At 41.8% G+C, this 25,404-nt stretch overlaps 1 protein-coding gene across 1 annotated transcript; it reads right to left on the reverse strand.

Annotated features, from left to right (window-relative positions):
• Positions 1–243: 243 nt before the first annotated feature.
• On the reverse strand, positions 244–5,614 carry LOC120765184 (membrane-associated progesterone receptor component 1). Its single transcript, XM_040089746.2, has 3 exons — positions 5,283–5,614; positions 3,299–3,454; positions 244–2,153 (listed from the first exon to the last, which is right to left on the reverse strand). The coding sequence occupies exons 1-3, from the start codon at positions 5,602–5,604 to the stop codon at positions 2,053–2,055; spliced, it is 579 nt and encodes a 192-aa protein (XP_039945680.1). The 5' UTR covers positions 5,605–5,614; the 3' UTR covers positions 244–2,052.
• Positions 5,615–25,404: the final 19,790 nt, after the last annotated feature.

The following is a 25,404-nucleotide window of genomic DNA, read 5'->3' on the forward strand; positions in this document are numbered from 1 at the left end:
AACAATTACTTGCGGTTTTTTTTCTGCCTAACACTGTTTTTGCAATAGAGCATGTTCTCTATTTAATATTCTGTTAAAGTTTTACTAACGAACTGCATTTATAAGCATTCCATTAGAACACACTTTACTCAATCTATGCATTGGATAATGTGACACGTTGTAGAAAGACAATATAAAACTTGAAACACTAGGGGGGTATTAAATATAATATTTGGTTGCAGTAAATAAATACAAACACCACCATTATGCAAGAGTATTTTATTTTCTGCCTTAAACAAACAAAAGCACATTTCCAATTTGAGGTAAACCATTAGTAGTAGTTTGCAAAGAGTATAAATGTCTCTAAAAATAAAATAGCAACACAAAGGTCATGACAAGGTCTACACGTGTCTCTAGACCTTCGCTAGGTAGCTCATACAGTACCACTTTACATAAGCTCTCTGGCTCTAACAACCTCACTCTTCATCAGAAGGCCCAGTGCAACCAAAAGAAAATCCCCGGACAATGTTAGGACTGAGGAAGAGTCAGTTGTTCTCACCACAGATGGTCTCAGGCACTTTAATATGTTGGGTCAAGTTGTTTATGAAAGCTGCTGTTGTGCAACACACTACCTCCGAACACTTTTGCCTAGTTTACACCTTCCCACTCAGGACTCGGTTCATCATTTTGGTCATGTTGCCAAATTGAAACAACCGGACAGCCGAGCCAGAGAAATGAAATAGAGGGAACTACACTATACAGGCACCCTGGATATTCTGCACTAGCAGAATCACCTGGACAAGTTCACAAGTGGTCAACAAATCATTAGTTATCTTGGAATTCATAAGAAAGTTTTAGAGAAGTATTTTGTATGATGAACACTTACATTTTTCCTTGGTCATAACCATTTACCCAGCCCTCCTTGGTAGAAGGCAGGTCACTTAGAAAAAAACCTAGTAATTAAGCATAGAGGTAAGCCAAGAGAGCAAATAAGTAAAAAGCAACTCAAAAGTCAGGTCCACAGGTATAGCATTGCTGGTTATGCATGAGATTGTACCATTTCTTTTAATGGAAACATTCCAAGTCAGCAAAGGCCTCAATCCAGAAACAGCTTACGCTGTTTTATTTTGTATGTAATTTATGTAAGTAATGTTTTTCTGCTAGGTGAAGGTGCATGTACAAGAACGCTTGCTAATCATGCCATACCAGCAACTTCTTGCTTTTTAGGTCTAGGAATCAAGAGTGGCTGAACTTCCATGTTTAATATAATTCCGTTAACATTCACGGGAGCACTTTTTACTAAGAAAATAGAATGAACAACAGTCAAGTCACTCCATGCTGTACCTTTAGGGATGCCTAGTTCCGCTCATTATCTAAACTTTTGTAACACTATAGACGTGCTTTAAAAGTGAACAGAGGATTTTAGTGTATGCAGAATTACACATGTTGAATATATCAAGTATTCATCAGTCTTCATTACCTATTTAAAAGTGATTTAACCTTTCAAAAATTCTTGATCTTTTTTAAAAGCAGTTAGTGTTTCATCTGTAAGTCTTCATCTGCAACGCCTTGAAAGCCAAATTATCTTATATAGTAATGAATTATATTGCACAACAAATGAGTATGATGCTTTGTGGACAAACATAATATAGTCCCTTTTCTAAAGGAATTACAGCCCAGGGGCCAGATCCTGCAGAAGCTAACACAAAAGAAGATTTAGTGGTGTTTGTGTTATGTATGTGAAGTTATTCATGTGCTTGTGTCCACAGTGCTAGGTTGATAATGAAAAACTTGATCTCAACCTACTTTGCACTAAATGGTGATAGCAGAAAAATAGTCCTTTATTGCCAAAATTGCAGTTTACTTTTGCAGACATTTGTCATGCATACTTCTTATTATGTGGGTTTAAAGGAAGACAGATCAAAGACACTGATTTTGAAATCTTTGAAAAACCATTCACTGTACCTCTGGACCTTTTGTAAGCCTTGCTGCTGCTGCACATTGTGAAACAGAAGTGGAATGTGGCAAATGATCCTTTATGGTTCAAAAACAGATTGTTCCTCATTGCAGTATCTACTCTTTCTTTGCATCCTGGGCATCTTTTTCATCTTCATCAGAGTACACAGTGGGTTCCTCCCCCTCCTTCAGCAGCTTACCAACATGATGATACTTAACTGGGAAAAAAAAAAAAATCCAAGTAATTTTTCTGCCCTGAAGAGACACCTTTTAAAACTCCTCCAACTGTTTTCTGAATGAACAGGATGGCTATATTTTAATTAAAAAAGCTCTGAGCAACTTGTTCCAAACAGTGGGGGAAAGGAGAAAAGCTAAAATCAACCACTGAACTATTACTGTTTTCATAAGAATCATGTGAAGTGAATGTAACTTATTTTATTGCCTAAACCAAAAGATGAATAAACACAAACTGATGGACTCACCCAGCCAAAGAAACAGAATTCTAGATTATTTCTCTTGCCAACGCCAAAGCTGGTTTTCCAACCAAAGGCATTGTTAGACTTTACATCTATTAAAAACACACATACATATGTGCATGCATATAGAGAACTTGGAGGGGGTTTTATTTTTTGTAATGTGTATTATGAATAGGACAGAAGGGAGAGCCTTTCTCTCAAAGACAGAGATGGATCTGTTAGCCAATTATGTGATTAAGCCTCTGATTTTTTTTATATCTCCTTTTGAGCATGTAAAAATGCCAAGATCAAATACATGTAAGGACTGAGAGCTATATTATGTTGCCTATCTGTCAACTTCAACAAAGCAAAGGACGCCTCTGATGACAGGTATTTCAGACTAGCAATGTTGTTGTAACAATTTAAAGCAACTATTTGCCATCTTTAATAGGAACCCTGTAATAAAAAGAGTGGACTTCACTGTAAGTCCTGATGCTCAACACATGGAAAGGTAAATTTTAACACCAGTTCAAGTCAGATATTTGACAGCATAGTTATGGTTTCTACAAGAAGCTCGTTAGCATAATAAAACAGCCATTCAGTGTGACATGATTAACAGTCTTAATTAAAACAGGAAGAGGGCCAAAATAGTAGGGGCACGTCAGGTCAGAACTGAGATTTCTAATGACATCATGTGGAGAAAACTCCATTGTAGCTGGTTATAGTAAACCTTTCAACACTAAATTAAAAAAGAAAACACATTTTATTTCCACTATTCTAGTTATTGGTGTATGCAATTTCCATCATTTATATATATATGATGCTTCCAGCTGGTTACAGTCTTTTAACTATTGCCTCCTCTGTTACCAGTTAAATACTTCTTTGTAAACAGATTTAAAAATGCTTACAAGTGAATTGTGACTCCCAGTCCCTCAAGGTCTCTTGCTGTGTAGCGTTGAGGTCAGAGAGGTCATCATACTTATCTCTCAGTGCCTCCTTATCCAGGCAGAAAGTGGCAAGACCTCGGGATGCATCTCTTCCAGCAAAGATCCCATATGGGCCCTCTTTAAAATAAAAGCGTAAGCAGCATTATTGCAGAGGTAATGGATGCTATGTTATCTTCGTGGATCAGAGTCTCTGAACTAAAACAGATGATGAGTTTCTACCCTAAGCCATGCATCAGGTGCCTCAAGCTTCTGAAATGCTTTAAAGTTTTATTCCAGTTGCTAATAAGAGAAAATAAAGGAAAAGAACAAGAAACAAAGTCATGGAGAAAGATACTGAGTTTTGCTGAAACACCAGGACAACGAATTACACAATGGTGCACTGCACATACAAACAGGTAATGATATGCATACAGACTTGGACACACATCCTTAGAATAAGGAACAGAGGAAGGATTTCTATGTCTGGGGTGAAATCAAAGTTTTCTAACAGATACTCCTGACTTGAGATGGAAGGATGGCTTGACAGAAAATATAGGGGAGCTACTAGAAATTATCAAGTTGGAGGAAACATCTATTAAAGCAAAATGCAAGATGAACTCAAATGATCAAAATATGCAACTCACAGCAGGTCAGAGACACCAAGATAAACTCTTGCTTAACTTCATTAATGATTACCTTGCTTGCATGACAAACCAAAAATTGAGATACTGCATGTTCAACTAGACATTCAAAGTTCTTCTAAAAGGAGCTTAAAGAAGTTAGACCTGGTTTTTGTAGAGCACATACCAACTTCTGGAGTGTGCTTTTTCCTAAATTAATCAAAATAATCTTAGTTTTCCATTAAAATGAAAATCTAACTAACCAGACATTGTGGTGAACCATTCAGCAATTACCAAATCAGATGCAACAGGCAGCTTTGGAAGGCAGTATTTAAAGCCTGGACCTTATGTCAAGTGGGTTTTAGTTTGCACAAATACAAAGCTGCACATCTAACTCACTGTACATATCATCCTGACTGCTGCAGAATGCAAAGTTACAGCCTGGCATAATTCAGTGACAGTCTCCTCTGTTTGGCCCCAAAGTAGTAATATAATGCTATCAAAACCATGGTGTCTCCTTATTTTTCTCCTTGTCTTGGAAGTAGCACTGGCAGCTCACTACTGCAGCTACCAGGCTGTCTCAGGAATGGTTATGCCAGGCAGATCCTCGTACAAATCAGCAAGCCTTAGTGAGCCGTTTTAACAGGCAGCCTCTGATAAAAATAAACCCCCCTGCCCTCGTGGAGGTGATAAAACTCTTTCACCTGGATGCACATACTCCCATCCACCTAATTAATCAGTGGCTGCTCTACGAGGATAGGTTATTCAATCTTTGCACGTTTGAACTATGCTCTTGGCAGAAAGCTGGTTAAATCTAAATTGCCAAGTATTTAGTATAAATATTATGCAATAGAGTGATACCAACTAAAAGTTGGGAATGGAATGTCAACACTGAGAGAACACTTCGCTTCTGCTGCCTGCCATCAGGCAAAGGCAACTCAGGCCGACAAAGCCGCCCAGCCGCCTATGGTACCTGCAGCCCGCCACGGGAAAACACCGAGAATAATGAAACAACGTAAACTGGTAAAGCCGGAGTTTCTACAACACCGGGGCCCGACTCTGGAGCCCCAGCTGCAGCAGTCACCCTGCCCGCCGGCTCAGTGGCACGCAGCTGCAGGGGCGCGCAGCCTTCCCGGCTGGAAGCAAACCTTGAACCCTTTCCAAACCTCCGCATCGGCACCAGGGCCGGGATGGGGTCAGGCAGGAGCGCTGATCCCCGCTGCAGGAAGGCGCTCCCTGCCAGCACTGCCAGCCCCGCGCTCCCCCCGGCCGGTGGCCCCGGGGCACAACGCGCGGAGCGCCCGGGCTGGGCCCATCTCGCAGCCCCCGCCCGCCCCCGCCCTCACCGGGCCCGTAGAACTTCCTGGCGCGGGTCACGTCGAAGACTTTGCCGTTGACGGCCATGAGGATGCGCGGGTCGCTCACGCCGTCGAAGGGCCGCAGCTGCTCCAGCGTGAAGTCGCGGCGCTTCATCTTGGGCAGCGGCGGCGGGTCCGCCTCGCCCGCGGGTGCCGCGGGCCGCTCGCCCCGCAGGATCTGGTAGAGCAGGAAGAGGCAGAGGCCCAGCAGGCTCAGGTTGAGCGGGGAGCTTACGATCTCCAGCAGCAGCCCGCCGCCCTCGCCCGCCGCCCCCTCCTCGCCGGCCACCGCCACCTCCTCGCGGGCCATGGCGCTGGACTGTGCGGCGGCTCCGCCGGGCTCCGAGCGCGCAGCGGCAGCACGGAGCACGCCCGGCCCGGTGGGGCGGACCGAGGGGCGGTGGCGGCAGCAGGAAGGGAGGGGCGGAGGGCGCGGCGGGGCTGAGGCGCGGGCGCGGGGCCGCCCCCGGGCCGGGCGGGCTCGGCGGCTCCGCGCCCGCCGCCGGCGCTAGGTGGTGGTGCAGGCCCGGCCATGGCGGCGGCGCCCCGGCCGCGGGTCCTCAGCGAGGCGGCCGCAGGTCGGGTCGGACCAGGCCGCTGCGGCTGCTCCGTGGCACACGGTTCCACAGAAATTCAGGGAAAAAACCCACCTCGGGATGGCGTTAGACCCGTGTCAGGGCTGCCGCGATGGGCTTTGCAAACCAGCCCGGCCCCGCTGGATGGAGGATGGAGCCAGGCTCAGCTCCGTGGTGCCAAACACTGAGACAAGAGGCAACGGGCAGGAACTGATGCACAGAAAGTTCCACCTGAACACGAGGAAGAACTTTACTGTGCAGTGGCTACACAACGGGACTGACTGTTCTGAGAGTTCGTGGAGTGTCTCTCAACTGGAGAGATTCAAGACCCATTTGGATGCGATCCTGTGCCTCTGGGCTGACCCCGCCTGAACAGGGAAGTTGGACCAGATAACACACTGTGGTCCCTTCCAACCTGACCCGTTCTGTCATTCCCTGCACTTGCTCCAGCTGTGCTAGTGCGCATCTTCGTTTTCTTGGCAAGGCAGTGGCTTTTCTGAGTACTCTAGAAATGTTGTCAAATTAACATAGAAGAAAAGGGAAGAAATTACCAAACTTCTGAGTTATTCTCATTTAGGTATTACCTCCAGCCCCCACAAAACTAGAGAAGCAGCAACCACAATGTGCTAATGTAACATGAAAAAGAAAATTGTCATGACAGAGAATTCTGTATTCACAGAGTTCTGTATTCACAGAGTTCTGTATTCATGTTTTTCTTAGTGGAGGCTTTGGTGAATTAAAACTTAAGCTGAAGGAAACACTAACTTGGATGCATCTACTTGGTATGGTGTTCATATGGTGAAGCAAATGGAGCCCCAAATACAGGTAGAATATGACCGGTGACATCTCCTTGGTATCAAGTGTGAGAAAGCAGAAGTGATGTTTTGGGTCCGAGTAGTTGCCTCTGCAAATTGTGTCCTTCAAAAAGAACACAAACCAATGCCCTGCCAGAATATTGTCATTCCCTCTACACAAGTCAGTACCTCATAGTACATGTTGACAAGAAATGCAGCGTACCAGCCATGATCATAGAATTATTAAGGTTGGAAGAGACCTCTGAGATCACCAAGTCCCGCTGTTAACCTGATCTCACATTATGGCTTGGCAGATGGTTTATATCACTGCTTCTGGGGAAGCAGGCAGCTTTTACTGAACATAGCACAGGGACGTGTAGTTATAGAAAACTGAAAGAAGTGCATTTTGTTTATTTTGTAATTCTCAGTGTTAGGAAATCCTTTAACTGTGGGTCACTGCAGGTATGGATAAAGTTTAGCCTTTTGGGATGCACACAAGGACTTCGAGAACGAAGATGTTTGGACAGGTTGGCTCTTGCAAGGGAGGGAGTTTGGTTCCACCTGCTGTCTCCTTTGGGAAGCTCCTTGTTTTACTGAGCAGCACTTGAACTTAGATCTCTCCTGTCATGGTATGCACTGGCTTTTGCTTCCACCTGCTGTGTAACTTGAAAAAAGTCCTTGTTTCATTGATCTGGTTACTGAGATTTGTACTTGTTAATAAAGTAGCTCTGCATTTTGACCTTATTTCACATACTAGAGAAATATCTGAAACTTCAGAATTATTAAAATTAGGAGCTGTATTACCTAGTGTCCTGGTTTAGGGACAAATTCAGGAGAAAACTCTTGAATGGGATCCTTCTGGGGGGTAAACTTAAATGGCCCTTTTCTTCAACCAGTCTGGTAAAAAACTTCTTCAGAGAAAAGTGGAAAAAACTATTTTACTTAATAAACAAAGTGCATACAAGTATAAAGAATGAATAATATGAAACAATAAAACCTCTCATTCTGGAGTGAGATGGTAAATTGAGAAAGTTCTTGCTGTAGGTGTAGCTTGGCTCTCTTTTAGTCTTTTATTAGTCATAGTTCTTCTGGCGCTGCTGGAAAATGCTGAGGCCTAGGCCCTGGTGGGCCGCAGGTGCAGCCCCCAGTGCTTCCTTGGGTTTTTTCAGTCCAGAGCAGGTTTAAACAGTTCTAAGAAAAAGGGGAAAAAAAAAAAAAAAAAAAAAAACCCAAACAAAACACCAGTCCAGGGAACTTCTCTGCCTTAATTAGCTGAAACTAACTAAAAGCAAAAAGATCTCTGTCCTGCAGTCTCTGTGAGCCTCTGCTGAACACCCCGTCTTTCTCTTTGCTCTCAGAACCAGTCTTAAAGGCATAGAACTCAATATACAGCGCAAACAGAACAGGCGATTTGGGCTACTAGCATCATAAAGTTACCCTAGGACACCTAGTTAATTCTGGTCAGTGTAGACATGACACACTTCATTGTGTTGATATTATGTTGCAGAGGGATAGATGTAGGAAAAAAGCAGAAATGTGGAGGGATATTTTACTTTTTTTTTTTTTTTTTTCAATAGCAAGGAAAAAAACCCAAGACTCCAAAACAACCCCAACCCTGAATTTGACCTTGAACCAGACACTAAGACAGGGAAATGAACCTTTTTATGCCTAGTATCCAAGAGAAATTCTTCATGAACATTCTTAGATTAAGAAGGGCCAAGGAAACATTGCCAAGACGGAGAGAATCTCAAGTAATTTGCCACTTGAGCACTGCTACTGGAGGTTACAGTGGCCCAACTTCTCAGCTCTTTATAAAAATATATTTGTATGCCTTAGAATGCACCCTAACCAGAAAAAGAAAAAACACAAACAGCTATTTAGAGGTAAAAGGATATGAATAAAATTATAATACATCAGTTGGAAATACCTAAATTAATGAAATTTTTGTTATACATTTCCCTCTAGCAAGTTAATGTGGAAATTCCTTTAAACAGATCTGAGGTTCTAGTCAGAGTGTAACTGGCCTCAGCTCTAGTTAAACACCACTGGCATTGACTACGTTCCCACAGAGATTTCCTTCTCCATTTTATAGACAACAATAGCTTTCTCCTTTCAACTTGCAACACTTCTGTTTACATCTATGAGATGGGTTGATAGCCTTCACCATAGCGTTCTAGTATAATGCTCTCTTCTTATTAATTGAAGAAAACACTGGAACTCAGACAACTTTCATATCCTTGCAAGTCAGAATAGTTCAAACAGTTTTAAAATACTCCTACTTGTATTTTTAAATAAGCAGCATAGATCTGTTAGAGATGAGGCAAAATTAGCTCTACTACACCTCATCATTCTTTTTACTGCACTATTTCCACCTTGTATCTTGTCTCATAGATTCATGCATCTTTTAGAGCAAATTTAATGTTTCTAAACAAGTATGCTTTTCCTGGTTCCTCATGATATTTTTGCTGCCAAGCTGGTTTTAGGGCTCACTTTCTCTAACTGTTCCTTTGGAAGCCCTTCAAAGGAATTCCTTTCTCTGATTTACCTGACTGACCATTTAAATTTAAACTAAGGCTGCAAGTTTGGAGAGATGCTAATGTATGCAATGCTCATAGATGTTAATGCTCATATTTATTGTGGTTCCCAGAGCTGCTGGTCACCTGGAACTATTGCTGGTTTTATTTGACCTGCAAGGACCCAGGGTTTCCAAAGTAGAGAGGAGCTATCGTAGTCTTTTATGTTACTGAGAACCAGTGAGGAATAAAGCCACTGGCAAATTAGATCTTTGCTGCCTAGGCTGAATTTATTACTGATTTTACTGTAATTCCTGTTTGAGAATTTGAGACTTCAGGAAGGTGTTGTAGGATTGCCTAACAAACAGCTGGTGATACCATGTAGCCAAAGAGAGACAATTTTTGCCTTGTGGTCCAATGGCCTTCTTATATGAAATGGGTCCTGACTTAAGAATTTCCTGAATTACATCTAGTCCTCAGATCAAAAGCACAGACCATATTTTTGCTGGACTTGCTTTTTTAATTAGTTTTCCATCTTCATCACATTTCTGTTTCTTTTTTCAGCTGCATCTTCTGACTTTCTAGCTATCCAGCAATGTGCAGGGAGGAAGGGCTGTGGAATGTGAAGAATACATTCATGATGCTGAAGGCTATCAAGATCCTGTCATTCCTGGAGATAAATGTGTAAATATCTGCAGTATATAACAGCTCCAGATGGGAATTCTTTCTAGGCTTTAGAAAATGTGTCAGAGACAGGTATTGGAAAGGCAGACTATTTGTCCTGGGGAATTGCTTTATTCAAAATACCCTGTTGTGACCTTGCAGCTAAAATCTTTCCCTCACTGGCTTCAAATTCCCCCTTTCCCAGACTACAAGTTTCAGTTTGATCATGTTGAACAGGACTGACAGGAGCTCACTGTGACAAGGAAGCTTGCTTGGTCCGTATGCACAGCAACTACACTAGGAAGTTTGGGAGGTGGCTACAAATGAAAATCCAGGTGTGAATTCTCAGTATTGGTTCCTTTTTTTTGAAAGGCAGTAGGTGTCAAAACCAATCTGCACAAGCTGCAAATAATTCTGGAAGAGGCAAGGAAAAAAGAAAACATGAATCCACATGTGATTCTTGCAATGTAAGAGTCTTAGTATCCCTAGGAAGCACACTCATTGACACTGAAAGAGTAAATGAAATCCCTGACTTCCTGAAAATAACAACTTGGATTTCCTTCCAGGTCTAGTGAGCCAGAAGGATTTTATATATCTGAAGTAACTGGAGAATGTGAAGGACAATTGTTGCATTCCCAGATCAGGTCAAACCGGTAGCACTATTAGAGGGATTAGGAAATATTATCTCTGCCCCATTAGTGTTGGATGTGGAAATGCTATTCATGGCATGTACACATGTTGTTCACAAGGACCTATTTTTACTTGCACTGGATATATTCACTTTGCATTTTGGAACACATGAGCTGACTTCACTCGTGTCACTGCGTCCCTGAAGGAGGGCCTGTTACTCCTCTGCCAGAGTGACACAGTGCCAGTTCTGCAACAGAACAGGTCAGTCTGTTTAATGGAAATTGGTAACCTACTTCAACATTAATAGATTCAAAGGTTAGAAGATGGGTCTTTTCTCAGGTGCTTTTTCCCAGGTGTAACCTTGCAATATGTTATTTGCAGAAATCCAACAAAATGGATGGATTCCCATCTCAGTTTATTTAGCTGAGGTCAGTTCAGTCACTGAACTTCATTTGACACAAGCTAAGACGCTACACAGTGATCCAGTAGAATCCCGTTTTCAATTGGCTAAGGAAACACTCCATTGATTTCCCAGCCTGATGAATTTCCATCTGTTCTAGTTGTACGATGCCCTCATTGGGAAAGTCTTTCAGAGTCTCAAAGAGCCTCATCCCACAGCCTGAACAACGTTACCTGAATCATGTTGCTGAGAAGATGCCTCACACTGTGCCTTGAGCCCTGCAGGTAATTGTGCTGAGTGCTGACTTAGGTCAAGCTTAATGTTTTCCCGAGACATTGTGTCTCAGGAACCGAGCCCCAAAAACTGTCACTACCACCACATGAAGCTGAGTCAGGGAAGGTTTAGGTTAGATACCAGGAAAAGGTTTTTCACCCAGAGAGTGGCTGGGACCTGGAACAGGCTCCCCAAGGTGGTAGTTACAGCACCAAGCCTATCTGAGCTCAGGGAGTGTTTAGACAATGCTCTCAGGCACCTGATGTGATTCTTGGGGCATCTTGTGAAGGGCCAGGAGTTGGACCCCATATCTTGATGAGTCCCTTCCATATTCTGTGCTTCTACGGTCACGCCGTGGTTGTGTCTTCACAGCTGATTACAGGTTTCTCAGGCTGGAGTTTGTTCCATGGACAACAAACCAGTAGGAAGCCTTGGAGGTAGCAGGGACTTCCCATGCCACAAAGGCTTGAGAAAGAGCCAAAATTCCTTCAGCGTCGAACGCCTCCGTTTTGAGTAAAGCGCTCTCCCAGGCCAAGCGCAGGCTTCGGGCGGCGGCGCCCACGGAGCCGAGCCGCTGTCCCGCGGGGGCCGGACCGCCCCGCGGTGTCCGTGCTCCCGCGGTGCGCGGGAGGTGGGGCCGATGCCCGGTGCCCGGTGCCCGCTGGGCGGCGGCGGGCGGGGCCGCCCGGGGCGGCGGGCGCGGAGCGGCGCGGGGCGCGGGCGGCGGCCGGTGAGTGGCGGCGGGGCCGCGGACCGGGGACCGGGCAGCGCGGGCGGTCGTCGGGACGGGCAGGGCCCCAGCTCCCGGCACGGGAAAGGCTCCGGCCCGGCCGGCCCCTGGGCAGGCGCCGAGCCGGGGGAGCTCCGGGCGGGCGCTGCGCAGGCGAAGCCCCCGGCTGGCGCGGGGCTGGGGTAACCCCGGCGGGTGTTCGTGGCGGAGGCTGAGCTTTCCGTGAGTCACTCTTTGTCCCAGTGCTGTATTCTCCGCTCCGTGCGGCTGCGAACGGAGAGGCTGGCGGGCTACATGGGCATCCTCATCCCGAACTTAAAGACTTGAGGTCTTCCGTGTCGGACCTCTAAGTTTTATGCTCCAAATGAGGTTTTTAATCTATGTTAGGTGGCTGGAGTTAGGTAGCTGGTTGTTAATATAAACTGGACTTTATTTTGTCTCTTGTGTCGTTAGTAGAATTGCTGGAACTGGTGGCTGTCTCACAGGTGTGAGGTCTTAACACTGTTGTGGGGCTCTGGAAGAATCCATGTGGTATCACACCTTCTGTGCAGGAGAGACCTGAGAGAAGTAGTAGGGTCGTGTAAAGGGTCAGATCCATAGACTGTTGTAGAATGAAAAGACATTGTGTCATTTCTTTCATTATTATTTTGCTGATCTACTTAATTGCTTGATCTTAACAAACAGCTGTATGCAGAATTATAGCCTTAATTGCATAACAACGTTGTTTAACTTTCTCTGATAACTACACTTGTACAAGTCAGAGTGGCTTATGTAAGGGCAAGTGCTTTCATCCAGGTGACAAGCTGCAGTCAGGGTAGGAGCACAAAATATCCAAGAACCCCAGCAAACCACCTAGAGTCTTTTTCATTTTCTAGTTCGACTCCTCTTTTGAAAATGCCATCATCTTTTTCCCTTTGCCCTTGTTTTGTGTCCTTGCATCACATCCTGTGTCTGAGTGGACTTCTCTGCCTAGATCTATGTACTGAGCAGAGTTTGCCTGATGCGTATTTGGATGGGGTTTTACTCATTTCAGACCTGGTGTAGGAGACTGGAGAAATTAAGAGTTAGGCTAGTATACATTCTGATCCACTTGGGATTACAGTCGCTGTGCATCTTTTACACTTCGTGCTGTCTTTGGTATTTGGCAGAAACAGAAAGCTGTTACGGGTAACTCAAACTGTACTGTTTGAAACCTTTAAAACAGAAAGGCAACCCTGGTGGCCTTATCTCTTATTAGCAGCTTCACAAATGTGAGTTTTCTATTTCTTTTTGTCTCACATAATATAATAGATGATAATTAGAACTCTGATACCTTTGCAGATCCATTGTAAGATAGGAAATGCAAATATATATTTGCATTGTGGTTATACGATAAATACAATGAAAGCTTGATCCAGTGATTTCATAGGCATGGAATAAATTTTTGCATTGTTTGCTCAACTGGTTGTTTATAGTTTGGACCTCTAGCTCTATAATACATGGACCAGTACATTGCTAGTGCTTCAGGCCAATTCCTGAAGAATATTGTACCAGAAAATTTATGTTGACTTAGTGGAATTGCTCATCTGTTTCCAAAGGATGTCAGTAGATGACTTATCATAATAGATAACTTATCAAGATGAACACAGCTATATTTCTCCAGACTGAGCTCCTACACAGCCATGAGGAAAATACAACCCTATCACACAGAGGGTGTGAGGTTTGCAAGGATTCCAGAACTGTCCAGTCCAATGTAGAATTTTGGTCCATATGTGCAATATTAAGCGTTAACTTGGTTCTCACTATAAGTGCAAAGCACTTCTTCTTACCTTGGTCTTGAATTGACTCAAATTTAGAATATATTTAGATATTTAGGGCATTTATTTATGTATATAAATGCTTTTTCTAATACGCAATCCCCAATTACTTGGATGTTTTATGAACAAAAAGTAAATCCCTCCATTTTTTCAGATCACTGAATTGGAAGGCTTTTCCACATAAGCTGTTTGCTTATGATTCGGTCAAAGATTTGATGGAAGTTTTCAAGAAATGAAATGTCACAGATTCCTGTGACCACAGAGATGGAGATATGCTTAATGCAGATTTGATGATTCAAAATGCTTTGTCTTTTGGAACCCACAGTACAGGGTTTCTAGCTGCATTCAGACATTTGGGAAGTAGATCCCTTTTTAGACTTATTTTTTGTTCTTGTGGGAGCAATTAAGCACGGACAACCATCAAAAGTTAAATTTTATCACTTAAGAAGTTTTACTGGAAATGGTTTCTCTTTCAAAGTTAATATTTTTTTCCACTTGCAAGGGTTCTTAATTTGCCAGTCAGGGGATTTACTTCAGACAAATGCGCAACTATGTTATCTTTCACCAGAAAAATATGTATGGCAGTCAGAGAAGAAACAAGAAGTTGTACTTCGTCCAAGGACTTGCTCAATACAGGCCCATTTATTTAAATTCTAAATAAATTTATTTAGAGATCAGAGGGTACTTAGAATATTTCACAAGAAAGCAGTAGCTGCAAGTGCAAATATTGGAATCTTGCATAACCATTAAGAAGGGGGCTAAGATGTTAGTCAGTTTTGAAGAGCTGTGAAAATGGGTTGTCGGGGAACAATACTTTGTGTGTGGGTGAGTCTGGTACATTTAACACAAACAAACACATCTTTAGTTATTCCTGTTTAATATCTGCTAAAATCCATTACAACTTTGACCAGAATGCTTCCTGTATCTGGTACTGCTGAAGTGTGTTAGATATTAATTCATAGGTATTTATTGATTTATATGAAATCTCTCTATATATAAATGAAAAGGAAGTGCAGACAATATGTTAAACTGGGGAGCTGATTTTTTTTTTTTCTCCCCGCTGAGGATTTTCAGTAATCCTTATGTTTGTACTGTGGACAGTGTGCGTGGTGTGGTTGGTCTCAATATCTTTAGTTATGTAACATAAACATCAAGCTGTGCTGTAAGTCAAACAGGGGACAAAGCAGTGTGACTGCAGTCTCTGTGGTACAGACTGCAGGCCCACTGCTATGATCTGAAGAGCTGAATTTGGTGGAAAGGCTGTCATTGATTTTGATGAGCTCTGGACATGGCCTAAACTCAAGAATTGATGGCTTGGTTTTATTGGAGTGCCACCAGCATCGTGTTGAGTCATGCATGCACAGATTCATATACATCCTCTTAAAGTTTAAAAGAACTGCCAATGCCACAAGCATAGATGCCATTTGTATTTCATCATTTTCTTCTAAATGAATTCAAACACATTGCATGAGATTTTGGTACTTGACACTGGGTTTAATGGAAATGCAGTTCTCATCATTCCCTCAGATGAGTTTTTATGCCAGTTCTTCTGTCTAAGTTCAGTCAATTGTCTAGTTTAAACATAAATAGATTTCTCTCCATTTGGAGAGGTTTATCTCCCTATCTTCAGCTGACAGCTTGTATGTGTAATGGGAAGGAGTGCTACAGGTTAGAACTTGAAACCACCTCCTTGGCGAGCAGCAGACACTTGCTGATGTTATTAACAAGGATTGTTTCAACCACTATTCATCCCTGATTCCTGCTGACTATTGCAGTTCTCCCCCAAAATCTCGTCAGATCTCATCAACTCATAGCTCTCATAGCCAAGTGATCATGCAAGACTCTGAACATTATTCTGAGGAGCCAAAACGGCAGAAAAACTGCCAAAATACATACTCAGTCACAAAGCTTGAAGGCAGGATCTTTAATGATTCAGAAACTCAAAATGAAGAGAGCACCAAATATTATTTCCAATATACCAATTTGTTTAAGCTGTCTCATAGATCAGCTGATTCAGGAATGCTGTATTTGGGGTGGCTGCACTATTCTAAGCTCTTAAAACTGTAGGAAGTAATGAGGATCTTACTTCTTGTTGAAATTGCTGCTTAAAAGCCTGCAGGGGGAAATGGAGGTTAGTGTGCATACTTATTTTGCATATAACTTTGACACCCTCTTTAGGGCTAACCCCTCAGCAAAATGGCATTTCAAGGAATTACATAGCCCATCCTGTCATTTCACTGCCATTCTTTTCATCTGCTGTTCCACTCATGTTTCTTTCTGCTGAAGATACATTTCTTAGAATTGACTGATATTCCCCCATAAAAAAGGCTGCCATCATTCATAGGAGTCTGTTAAATATTATTGGTACAGTTTGCAGCAAATCGCATTATAGTACCTTGTGGTCAAATGTATCCTTTCTTTTCTTCCAGTTAATGCTTCATGAGACCATTTTTGTATACCACTAGGTTAAGTGGGAAGGGTACTTGCTTGCACACACAGGGTTAACGCTGCTGTTTGTTTGCCAGTTTTTCCTCTTTAGAGTGCCAAGACTTTTTTTTTTTTTTGTGACTTTTAAATTTTTTTCCTCTTTCTTTTTAAAAGATGTTTGGCTTAGTAGAGTTGAGCTGCAGGCCCAATATGGGGACATCTGTCTCTCTCTGAATCCTGGCAAACTGACCTTTCTTCCCAGTTCTATCACTACCTGCCCGGGGCTGCAGCCAGGTAACAGAGATCTAAGGCTCTTCCTCACAACATCAGGATAAATATTAGCCCACTGCTCAAGAAGCTAGTTTGTATATACCTAAGCACTGGTAATGACAGGAGAGGGAAATTTTGGAGAAGATGCATTCTCTGATCCTGTTGTCTCTCCAAGAGTGTCAGGATTTCTGAGCTCTCCTGAATTTATCCTGTTTTTTAATATGATAATGATTTAATTATCTGAGTAGGAGGAAGTGAAAGGACGAGTGAAAGAGGACAGGATAGGCTGTGTGGTTTTCTTGACATTTGAGAAATGATCCAATAGTTTCTCTATAAATTTAAACTACAGACCCATAGTATAACTTCCCAAAAATGTGCTAGGAGCAGGGAGTGTTCATGAATAGTGTTTGCTTGATTTTCTTGCTTTTTCCATCTGTTTGTTATGTTTGAGTCTGTCTTCAAATTATTTAACATGTCATAGGGACCTTCAGGATTTATTTCACTGGCTCTTTAAATATGAATTTAAAAAGGCAGATATGTCAACACCATGTTATAGAGAATGAGGCATAGAAGACCTCCTGTGCATTAGCAGAATAAACTTGGCTGGAGAAGCCATTTCAGAATTGCTTTGTGTACTATAGTAATGAAAGGTTTTCCAAAACCTTTTGTTCTTTGTTTGTAGATAGATTAACAAAGACTTTATTTACAGATGTATAAAGTTTTAATTTTTAAAAGATTTTTGTACTTTGAAAGAGGCATAGCATGCAGGACATCAAAGTAAAGTTCAAAACCACAATGCAAGTTGTTTGTGGGCTCTTAAGAGTTCAAGAGCAGTACAATGAACAGAAGAACATGAGAATGTTTATTCACCTGTTGTTAACTACCAGAATGTACTTCTCTGAGCATTTTTAGTGCTTATTTTCTTTTTTTAAGCAATCATCTGTACATTAACACTGTGTTGCTACTGAAGGCTATGTGCTGACTGAGGAGTGAACTTAATGACTTGAACTCTGAAAGCTGTGGGTTGTGCAATAATTAAAAGTGATATTGTATAAGAAAATATATTAAAATGTTAAGGTTCTTGCAATAAGCCAGCTTAAAGCAAGAAATCTGAGCCAAAGAAAGACTATAATTTATCTCAGTTCTTGCTTTAGTTGATTTGTCAAGCTTCTATGCAAAAGTTTTAATATTTTCTTTTTAATTAATTTCAATGTAAAATCATGTTAATTAGAGGAAAAAGGAAAGAAGAAAGAAATGAGCAAACCAGCCATAATTTTTGTGAAGAATCTGAGGAAACTATATTATATCAATATTATCACAACTTTTGTGGATTGGATAGAGGAAAAAAATGCAAGCAATTTACTTGCTCTGATTCTGATGATGACATTCCTTCTGCTCTTCTGGTCCTCAAACTATGGTCATTGCATCTCCTCTTCATTCTGTAGTGATAAAAGGGTAAAAAAGGGTTATAGGGTGTGACTTAGATTTTAGTCTACCCTACATTACTCAGCCTCAACACAATCACGTGTCCTCATTCCTACAAAGGAAACATATTTCAGATTTTGAACAGGTTTTCATTTTGGTGGAATGGGTGTTACATTTGCATGGTGTAGGAGACTCTTCAGAGATAAGGTATTTGCTGGTTTTGTAATGGATTCTGATCAAAATAAAAACTTAATCATGTCATCACTAATACCATTTTAACTGGTGACCAGTAGTAATTCTGCAACAGTCAGTGGCATTTCCTTTGGATGATTTTGACTAACATCCCATTGTATTTAGCAGCTACGTGGTGAGAAAACTTTGCACAAGCTAAGAAGAATATCTGGAAGTCTTAATATTGTTTAGCATTTGTACATGGTTGCATTTGCCTTTGTGAAAAATTGAATCTCTCTCCTCTGTGGTGAGAAAATATTACAATATCAATTTTGCATAATCAGGAAAGCACTGCAAATCCATCTTGTTAACTTAGCTCACCGATCTTCAGTGGCTTTTAAATCCTATCTAGTCCTAATGTACATTAAATATAATCAGTCCTAAATAGAAGGAGGGCTTGCTTAGTATTCCTGTCACCAAGGGGAGCTCTCAGAGTGCAGAACAAGCAGAGTTCATCTTTAGGCCTCATAGGAGCTTATCTGCAGGCAAGATATTGGGTCCCTTCAGGACTCAATTAGCACCATGCCAGGCAGTATCAGTTGTACTGGCCTCTGTGTTATACCCAAAGCAATTGTTTCCTGAGGGAAGCTGAGTACGTGCTCTTGGGTAGGTGTTGATTAAATCTGTAGAAGGGGTAGGTGACTTTTCAGCTCCATGGTGCATGGTGACAACTGTTCCACTTTCAGTTTGGACCTGCAATGTTGGCTGGCATTTCACTGTAGGAGTACCTGGTGGAAGGATCCACTTAGCAGCAAGGATGATTTAACACCTGATGCCAATAACAGTGAATGTCAAATATGTATGTTCTGTTTAAACCAGCTAACCAGCTGTAGGAGTGGTATTTGTCCTAGGAAAGCTGTAGGTGCCCCCTAAACTCCATGGTAAAGCAGAAAAATTACTAAAACAATGAACTTAAGTTTGACATGGCTTTTAACTGCAGCTTTTTTGGCTACCACTGATCCCAGGATGATAGATACACCCATCAGCTCAGCAAATAACTTAAAGTATGTTAAAGCCAGCCTCTGTGGCTGGGAAGGACCAAGCAGAGATTCAGTTTAGACATGTGATTATGTGACTTAGTGACACAGGACTGTGGTTTATTCAACAGTTTTAGGTAAAATTCTTCTGCAATTAGCTTATTTCCTGCCTCTGGGTATGTATCAGATATTTTCCTTCCCACTACTGTGGGAACAGTTCCAACGTATTTAAGAGACAATTGAGAGCACACTGGAATATTTAAAGATTGCCAGAACTTGTCTGAGTAATGTGTTAGGCTGCTGTGTAAGGACTCTGATGTGCATTGCATCTACTCCGGTGAAATTGGCTCAGTATGAGGTATTTTTTGTAATGTGATGATTTTAAAACTCTCAACATGCGGGGCTGTCTTGGTTTTGAAAGACAGTTGTCTGCCAGGGAAAACTAGAGCCTCCCTTGGAATGGAGAGTGTAAACTCCCTTCCCTCCAAGTTATTGTAATTTTGCAATTAGGAGCTCTCAGGAAAAGATATAGGAAATAGGAGTAACAGTTCTTTACTAGGAATACTTAAAAAAAAAAAAAAAGGAAAATACAAATGCAGTAGTACAAAAAAAACCCCAATCCGCCCCCCCCCCCAAAACAAAAACAAACAAACAAACTAAAACCCCCCCAAAACCCAAAACAAACAAACAAAACCCCCCAAACCAACCAATCAAAACCAACAAGCAAGGAAGCAAACAAAGATCCTGGAAAAAACCCTGACAGAGTCAGGGATACAACCTGACGCCCTGATGGTCAGGGTGTTGGAAGCAGTCCAGATAAATCCTCCTGGAGTAACGGATGTGGTTCTGTGGAGTAGAGATGGTCCTGTAGAATGTCCAGTGGTGACAAGATGGGTCCAGTCTTCCTCTGGGAATCCAGTGGAAAACCTGGATCCCTTGTGTCCTTCATTCCCAGTTTTTATCTAGCTGGGAACAGTTGGCTCCTCCCCCACTGTGTGGAGCATCTCACAACGGGATGATGGAATGTGTCATGGCATTGGTGGGCCCTGATGGTGGTGAAAGAGATAACAAACACTGCCCCACCTGGATTTAATGGCTGGGCCATTATCAGAAAGCATCTGCCCCCTTCCCCCCTGGAGTAAGGAGGAAAACACATCTCCTGGAAAACAGCTTTCAACAGATGAAATAGAATACACATTTTTAGGTTACATAATCCAAGACAGGGGCCAAATCATGTTGTGCAGCCACCAATTTCTAATTTAACTCAGCATTTTGATGGTAGTGTTCCTGTAAGAGTTCCCATGACTGAAGGCTGGCTAGTGAACTTGAAGCTATCTTGGATATTTATAGGGTGCCTATTCTTGTAGGGTCTTTCTGGCTGTCCTTATTGAGCATGGAAGCATGGGGAAAGACTGTAAAATACAGTTTCAGTTACCAGGAACTTTTGAGTTCAGTTGCAGTTTATGGATTCTGGAACAGTCACTGAATTACTCGTCCTCAGTTCTCCCCACTGTATCCGCTGTATGGGAAAATATATTCTGTACAGAGTGGCACAGGTCTGATATCTCACAGATATCAAGTGGCAGGTATAAAATTATTAATCAATATTTTCATTTATTTTGCTGGTTGGGGAATGAACCAGGTACTGTATTCATGCCTTTATACAGAGGAAAGATAACAGAGAAAACGCTGTGTTAATCATTGCGTACTCATTTGAGTTAAATATCAAGAGTATGCAGTTCTGAGTTTTATTTTTCTGTTTATTTCCCCTTGGAGCAATAAAGCCTGCAGGCAGGACGTTTTGGGACTTCCCTGCCTTTCTCTGAAGGTTAATGGTCACCTTATCTTTAGCCTTGTGTTTGCAGGCATTGGAGTCAGACAGCCTTTTCCCCAGAGCTGTGCTTCTGTGATTTCCTGTATTATTGCTGCAGTCGACAGTCACTGAGATGGTATCAGAGATGACCCTCGCTTTTGAAGTTTTATTTCAGTTGCAGCTGGAATTCCGGATGTTGATGATTTGAGGAATATTGTTTCAGATGTGCGAGTCCCTGGTTCTCCTCGTGCTTATACCTGGACAAACAAATAAGAAGTAACTCTGCTGAAGAGCTGGGCCTACAATAGTGTTAAACTAATATACATGGGAAGTCATTAAACGAGATTGCTGTTCACAACACAGGCATTAGTGGCAGTGGTTGGTCTGATCTGTCTCCAAGGGAGCTTGGTGAGAGTGTTTGAAGGACATTAATTGGATCTATCCCTAGAGGGGAATTCAGGAAGAATGGTACTAGAAAACTCAGTTCATTATTCACATCATCTCAGGATATTTGTTTAGACTCAGTCTCTGTTACCTCTGATGTTCAACATTTAGACCAGGCACTGGTCCATGTGCCTGCGGCTACATACTGTGTTCTCACATTTCTTTCCAGATGGTCTTGTGTATTGGTGCCTGTCTGGACACCAAGAAGGAAAAGTTATATTGTTGGAACTTAATATTCTTTAACCTGGTATTTTCTTAAGTCAGAATGTGCAGAAATAGAGCTCCTTTGTTCAGCTTCTGCAACTAACCCCACCAGGACAAAAGAACCACAGTTTTCCAGTATATAAAATATTAACCATGCTAGTGTTTTCACAGGAAATACCAGCTCTTCCACTGTGTCAAAAATAATCTGTTTTTCATTCATATTCTTTAAAATCTTGGATTTTAGATTTATGGTCCTGGATGAAGAAAGCAGAGATATAAGAGGCAGCACATCCTGGTCTATGTAGAAAGGGATGCTGTTATTTATCTAAAAATAAATTAAATATTTATACGCAAATAAATCTTTGTAGATTGTAAAATGTCAAACAAGCAATTGTATCTCTGGATCTGTATTATTTGTTAGGCAATTGATATTTTCTGCCACCAAAGTCTGAGGTTACATCTGTGATCCTGTTGCAAATCTAGGGGAAATTACCTTTTGAATGACACATGGCCTGACCTTCATCTCCAGTTAATCCAGGAAGAGTTCACATTTGGCTGTAGGGATATAAAGGATATATTTAGAGTGCCAGTGTTTTTCTGGACATATTTTAGGATTCAGTAATGCACTGGGAACCCCATACCAAAGTTTTTCTTCACTTCTTCCTGTGAAGAGGAGGAGAAGATTGTGTGTTTGAGATAAACTTTTTTTTTTTCATTACCAGAAACAATGATGACTCAGAATTACCAAACACTGCAATCAAAGAGATTATATTATTGCTGCGGTCTTTGAAATATTCTTATTATTGAAGGAGATTGCAGGAAGTCCCTCTAACAGGGAATGGCAACAACAAAAATCCCCCAAATCTCACATATTGTACACAAAGTGTGAAAACACACGTAATTAGAGCAGCATAGAATAATTGGACTCCAGAGCAAATATCATGGCAAATTCTTCTCGCATGAAGAATTTATTAATGTATATATAAGTAAATGCATGAATAAGAAGCTGAAATAGTGCGTAGTTGGGTGCCTCCAACTAAACTCTCTACTTTCAGTTTCAGAGATAGGCTTTGACCCTCATTTTCCTCATAGTATTAATCACAGATGGATGTATAAACTCTGCAAGGCAGAATCCTCTTATCTCCACTTTTTGTTGTCTGCAGACTACTCTTTTTCTTTCTAACCCTGTTTGTTTAAAGCTCTGATAGTGCAGCTTTTAACAGTGATGTGTGTTCAGTTGTTTTTTTTAGAACTGAAGAGTTTTCACAGAAAGTTTCTGAGCCTGGCCAATTTGCCAGACTGGGAATTTCACTTGTAAGAAAGCCGAATCCATTTCTTCTTATTCAGTAGTGTATTTTGAGAGCGACATTTATGTTGACACACAGTTGCAAAGTGTTGCTAGGGGTACAAATGTGACTTGATTGTAAGGAACACACAAAATCTTCTTGACATAAAATGCCAGTGTCTCAAGGATCAGTACACCGTGGCTCACCCTATCACAATATGACATTTACCTTGCTAAGAAGTCAGTTCGGAGACATCAAAATATACCAGAAATCTGAAGTGCTACCATCTATCAGTTTGGTGTAGGATTTTTACTCCTATTTCTAAATTTGTTTAGTGAAATGCTCAAATGAAACTTAGGTCACTTTCTGAAAATAAATTTTAAAAAATGTAAACCAAACACCTGTGTTTAAACACAGTTTGTGAAACGTGTGATGTCCCAGCTGTGTGACATCTGGTCCATTCCTGCTGCTGTGCACTGTGTGCCCTGATGCTATGCACGCCAGCTTTGGGTGAGCTTTTAGTGAAATGTGAAATGTTCACAGTCAGGGAGCAGGGGAGGCAAGGATGTGGTTAGCCCTTAGAGTTCCAGTGGCAAGAGGCTGTAAGAAACACAGTAGCTCTGTTGGACATGAAGCATATTCAGGATTGCTAGTTGTGTGTGTAGCTCCTAGCACCTCTGCTCTCAGGCTGTTGGCATGTACCCTGGGTACTTGTAATATATGTGTATTTGAGTTTCCTCCACTGGATTAGTAGTTGCTGTTGGTTACTTAAGCTGAAGAGGCCTTTTTTGCCATTACTCAAGTGACAGTGCATGCGAAACAAACAACTTGATGATTTTAGGAGCTGTATTTTGGTGGAAGGATTTCTCAATGGCTGGGTGGCTGGACCTTGCTCAGTCTTGCCTCCCTCATTCCCTTTGGAGAAATTAAGAAACTTGTTGGGAAGTTTACCAGGTGCTGGGAGCTTGCTGCTGGTACCACTGTGGGAGGGCAGATTGCCCCTGGGACTGCTTGTTCTCCTCGCACGGGGAGTGAGGAAGATTTGGATGTGCAGTGATTTGGATGTGCAAGAGGCTGGTGTAATGCTGCGTTGTTGAGGAAAAGCCATGATAGTGAGTTTGAAGAAAGCCATGATTTTCAAATGAAAGGAAGCCTAGACTGTGCTATTTCAATCAAGCCAAGCCACAAACTTTAGAGGAAATCCAGATCTGATTGAAATTTTGGGTGTTTAAACTTGCTGTCTTCCCTGCCTTTGAGGAACCATCTTTACTTTCCCAAAGTCTATGGTTATTTGGTGTTTGTCTACCTCTCAGCTGAAAACAGCTTTAGTTAATTAACTGGCAGCATTCACTTTAGCACTTGACAGGTGAGGAGCAAATATCAGCACAGCGATGTCTGTCTGTCAGAGCAGGTACAGCACATACCTGCTTGCTTGCACTGATTTGCCTGTGGGATGTTTATCAACATCTGAGATCTCAGGGCTGTACCCAAAACCCTCCCTGTGTACCCATTTGAAGCTAGTGCTAGTGATAAAGAGGCAGAGCAGTGAATAATAAATCTAGCATGAAGTGCCTTGGAGGGTGATACGAAGATAGAGAAGCAAGAAATATTAAATCCTGAGGTGGGATGATTATTTTTAATGACTGTTTACTAGTCTGTGCTTCTTGGAAGGTAAGGGGGTTTTGAGATGGTGCAATGTGTGTTGCTAAGCTGCTAGTTGCTGAGAACACGACTGTATTTCACCTAAATGGAAGCCAACAGATGAAGTTTTGTATGCTCAGGTGAGTAACTTCAAGACAAAATTGCATGAAAGAAAAAAACCCAAAAACCAATATTGAAAGGAAGCATATTCTGAAGGTGAATGGCCATCTGAGGAGGTTTGGAGACAAGAAATCTGCTTTATATTAGCGAAAACACTGATTTTTTTTTTTTTTTTTTTTTAAGCTTTCAGGCTGTGTTAGACTCCAGTTAAAGTGATTAAAATCTTCCAAAATCATCAGGATTACACCCTTCCACTAGCTTTAGGGACTGTGCCTTCCCAGTGGAAGGCCATTTGATCATTCTTGATCTTAAATATAAATGTGAATTTCTCATGAGTTCTCCTTCATTTCTTACTGTAGTATAAATGTTTCTGTTGGCAGCATTTTTCTGAACAAAATGCCAGGCAGATTTCAGATGCAGTCCTACATCCAAGGTTTTGTGCATTAAGCCAGTCAGAAGGTTTCTCCAGTAATCTTCAGGAATTCCCTCCTGGTGGTGGTTGCCCAATAACTGAAGCCTTGATTTTGCATTTTTTTTTCCCTGTGGGCTTTGTCTGATGGATGGAGATTAATGCTTTCTAGTGATCCTTTTTCTGCTGGGATTAAATGTGCAGTGTGAAGTCACCGTGACAAGTGCAGTAATTCCCAACAGTGAAACTCATTCGGGTAAAACTTCAACTAGTACTACTATATTTTTACTGCTTTGTCTTTTCTCAAGAGACAGAAAATGTGTTATATCTCCTTGAGGTCAGCTTTGATCTGCAAATGCACTCTGGGGATGGCACTGAAACTGGCTGTTTGTAGAGGCTTTTGCTTTCCAGCTAAGTGGGAAACTGGTCTAGAGTATGATTTGTTTCATGTTTCTGATGGCCCTTACACTTGTTGTCATCTATTATTTG

The sequence above is a fragment of the Hirundo rustica genome, chromosome Z (genome assembly GCF_015227805.2).
Source record: "Hirundo rustica isolate bHirRus1 chromosome Z, bHirRus1.pri.v3, whole genome shotgun sequence".
Lineage (NCBI taxonomy): Eukaryota > Metazoa > Chordata > Aves > Passeriformes > Hirundinidae > Hirundo > Hirundo rustica.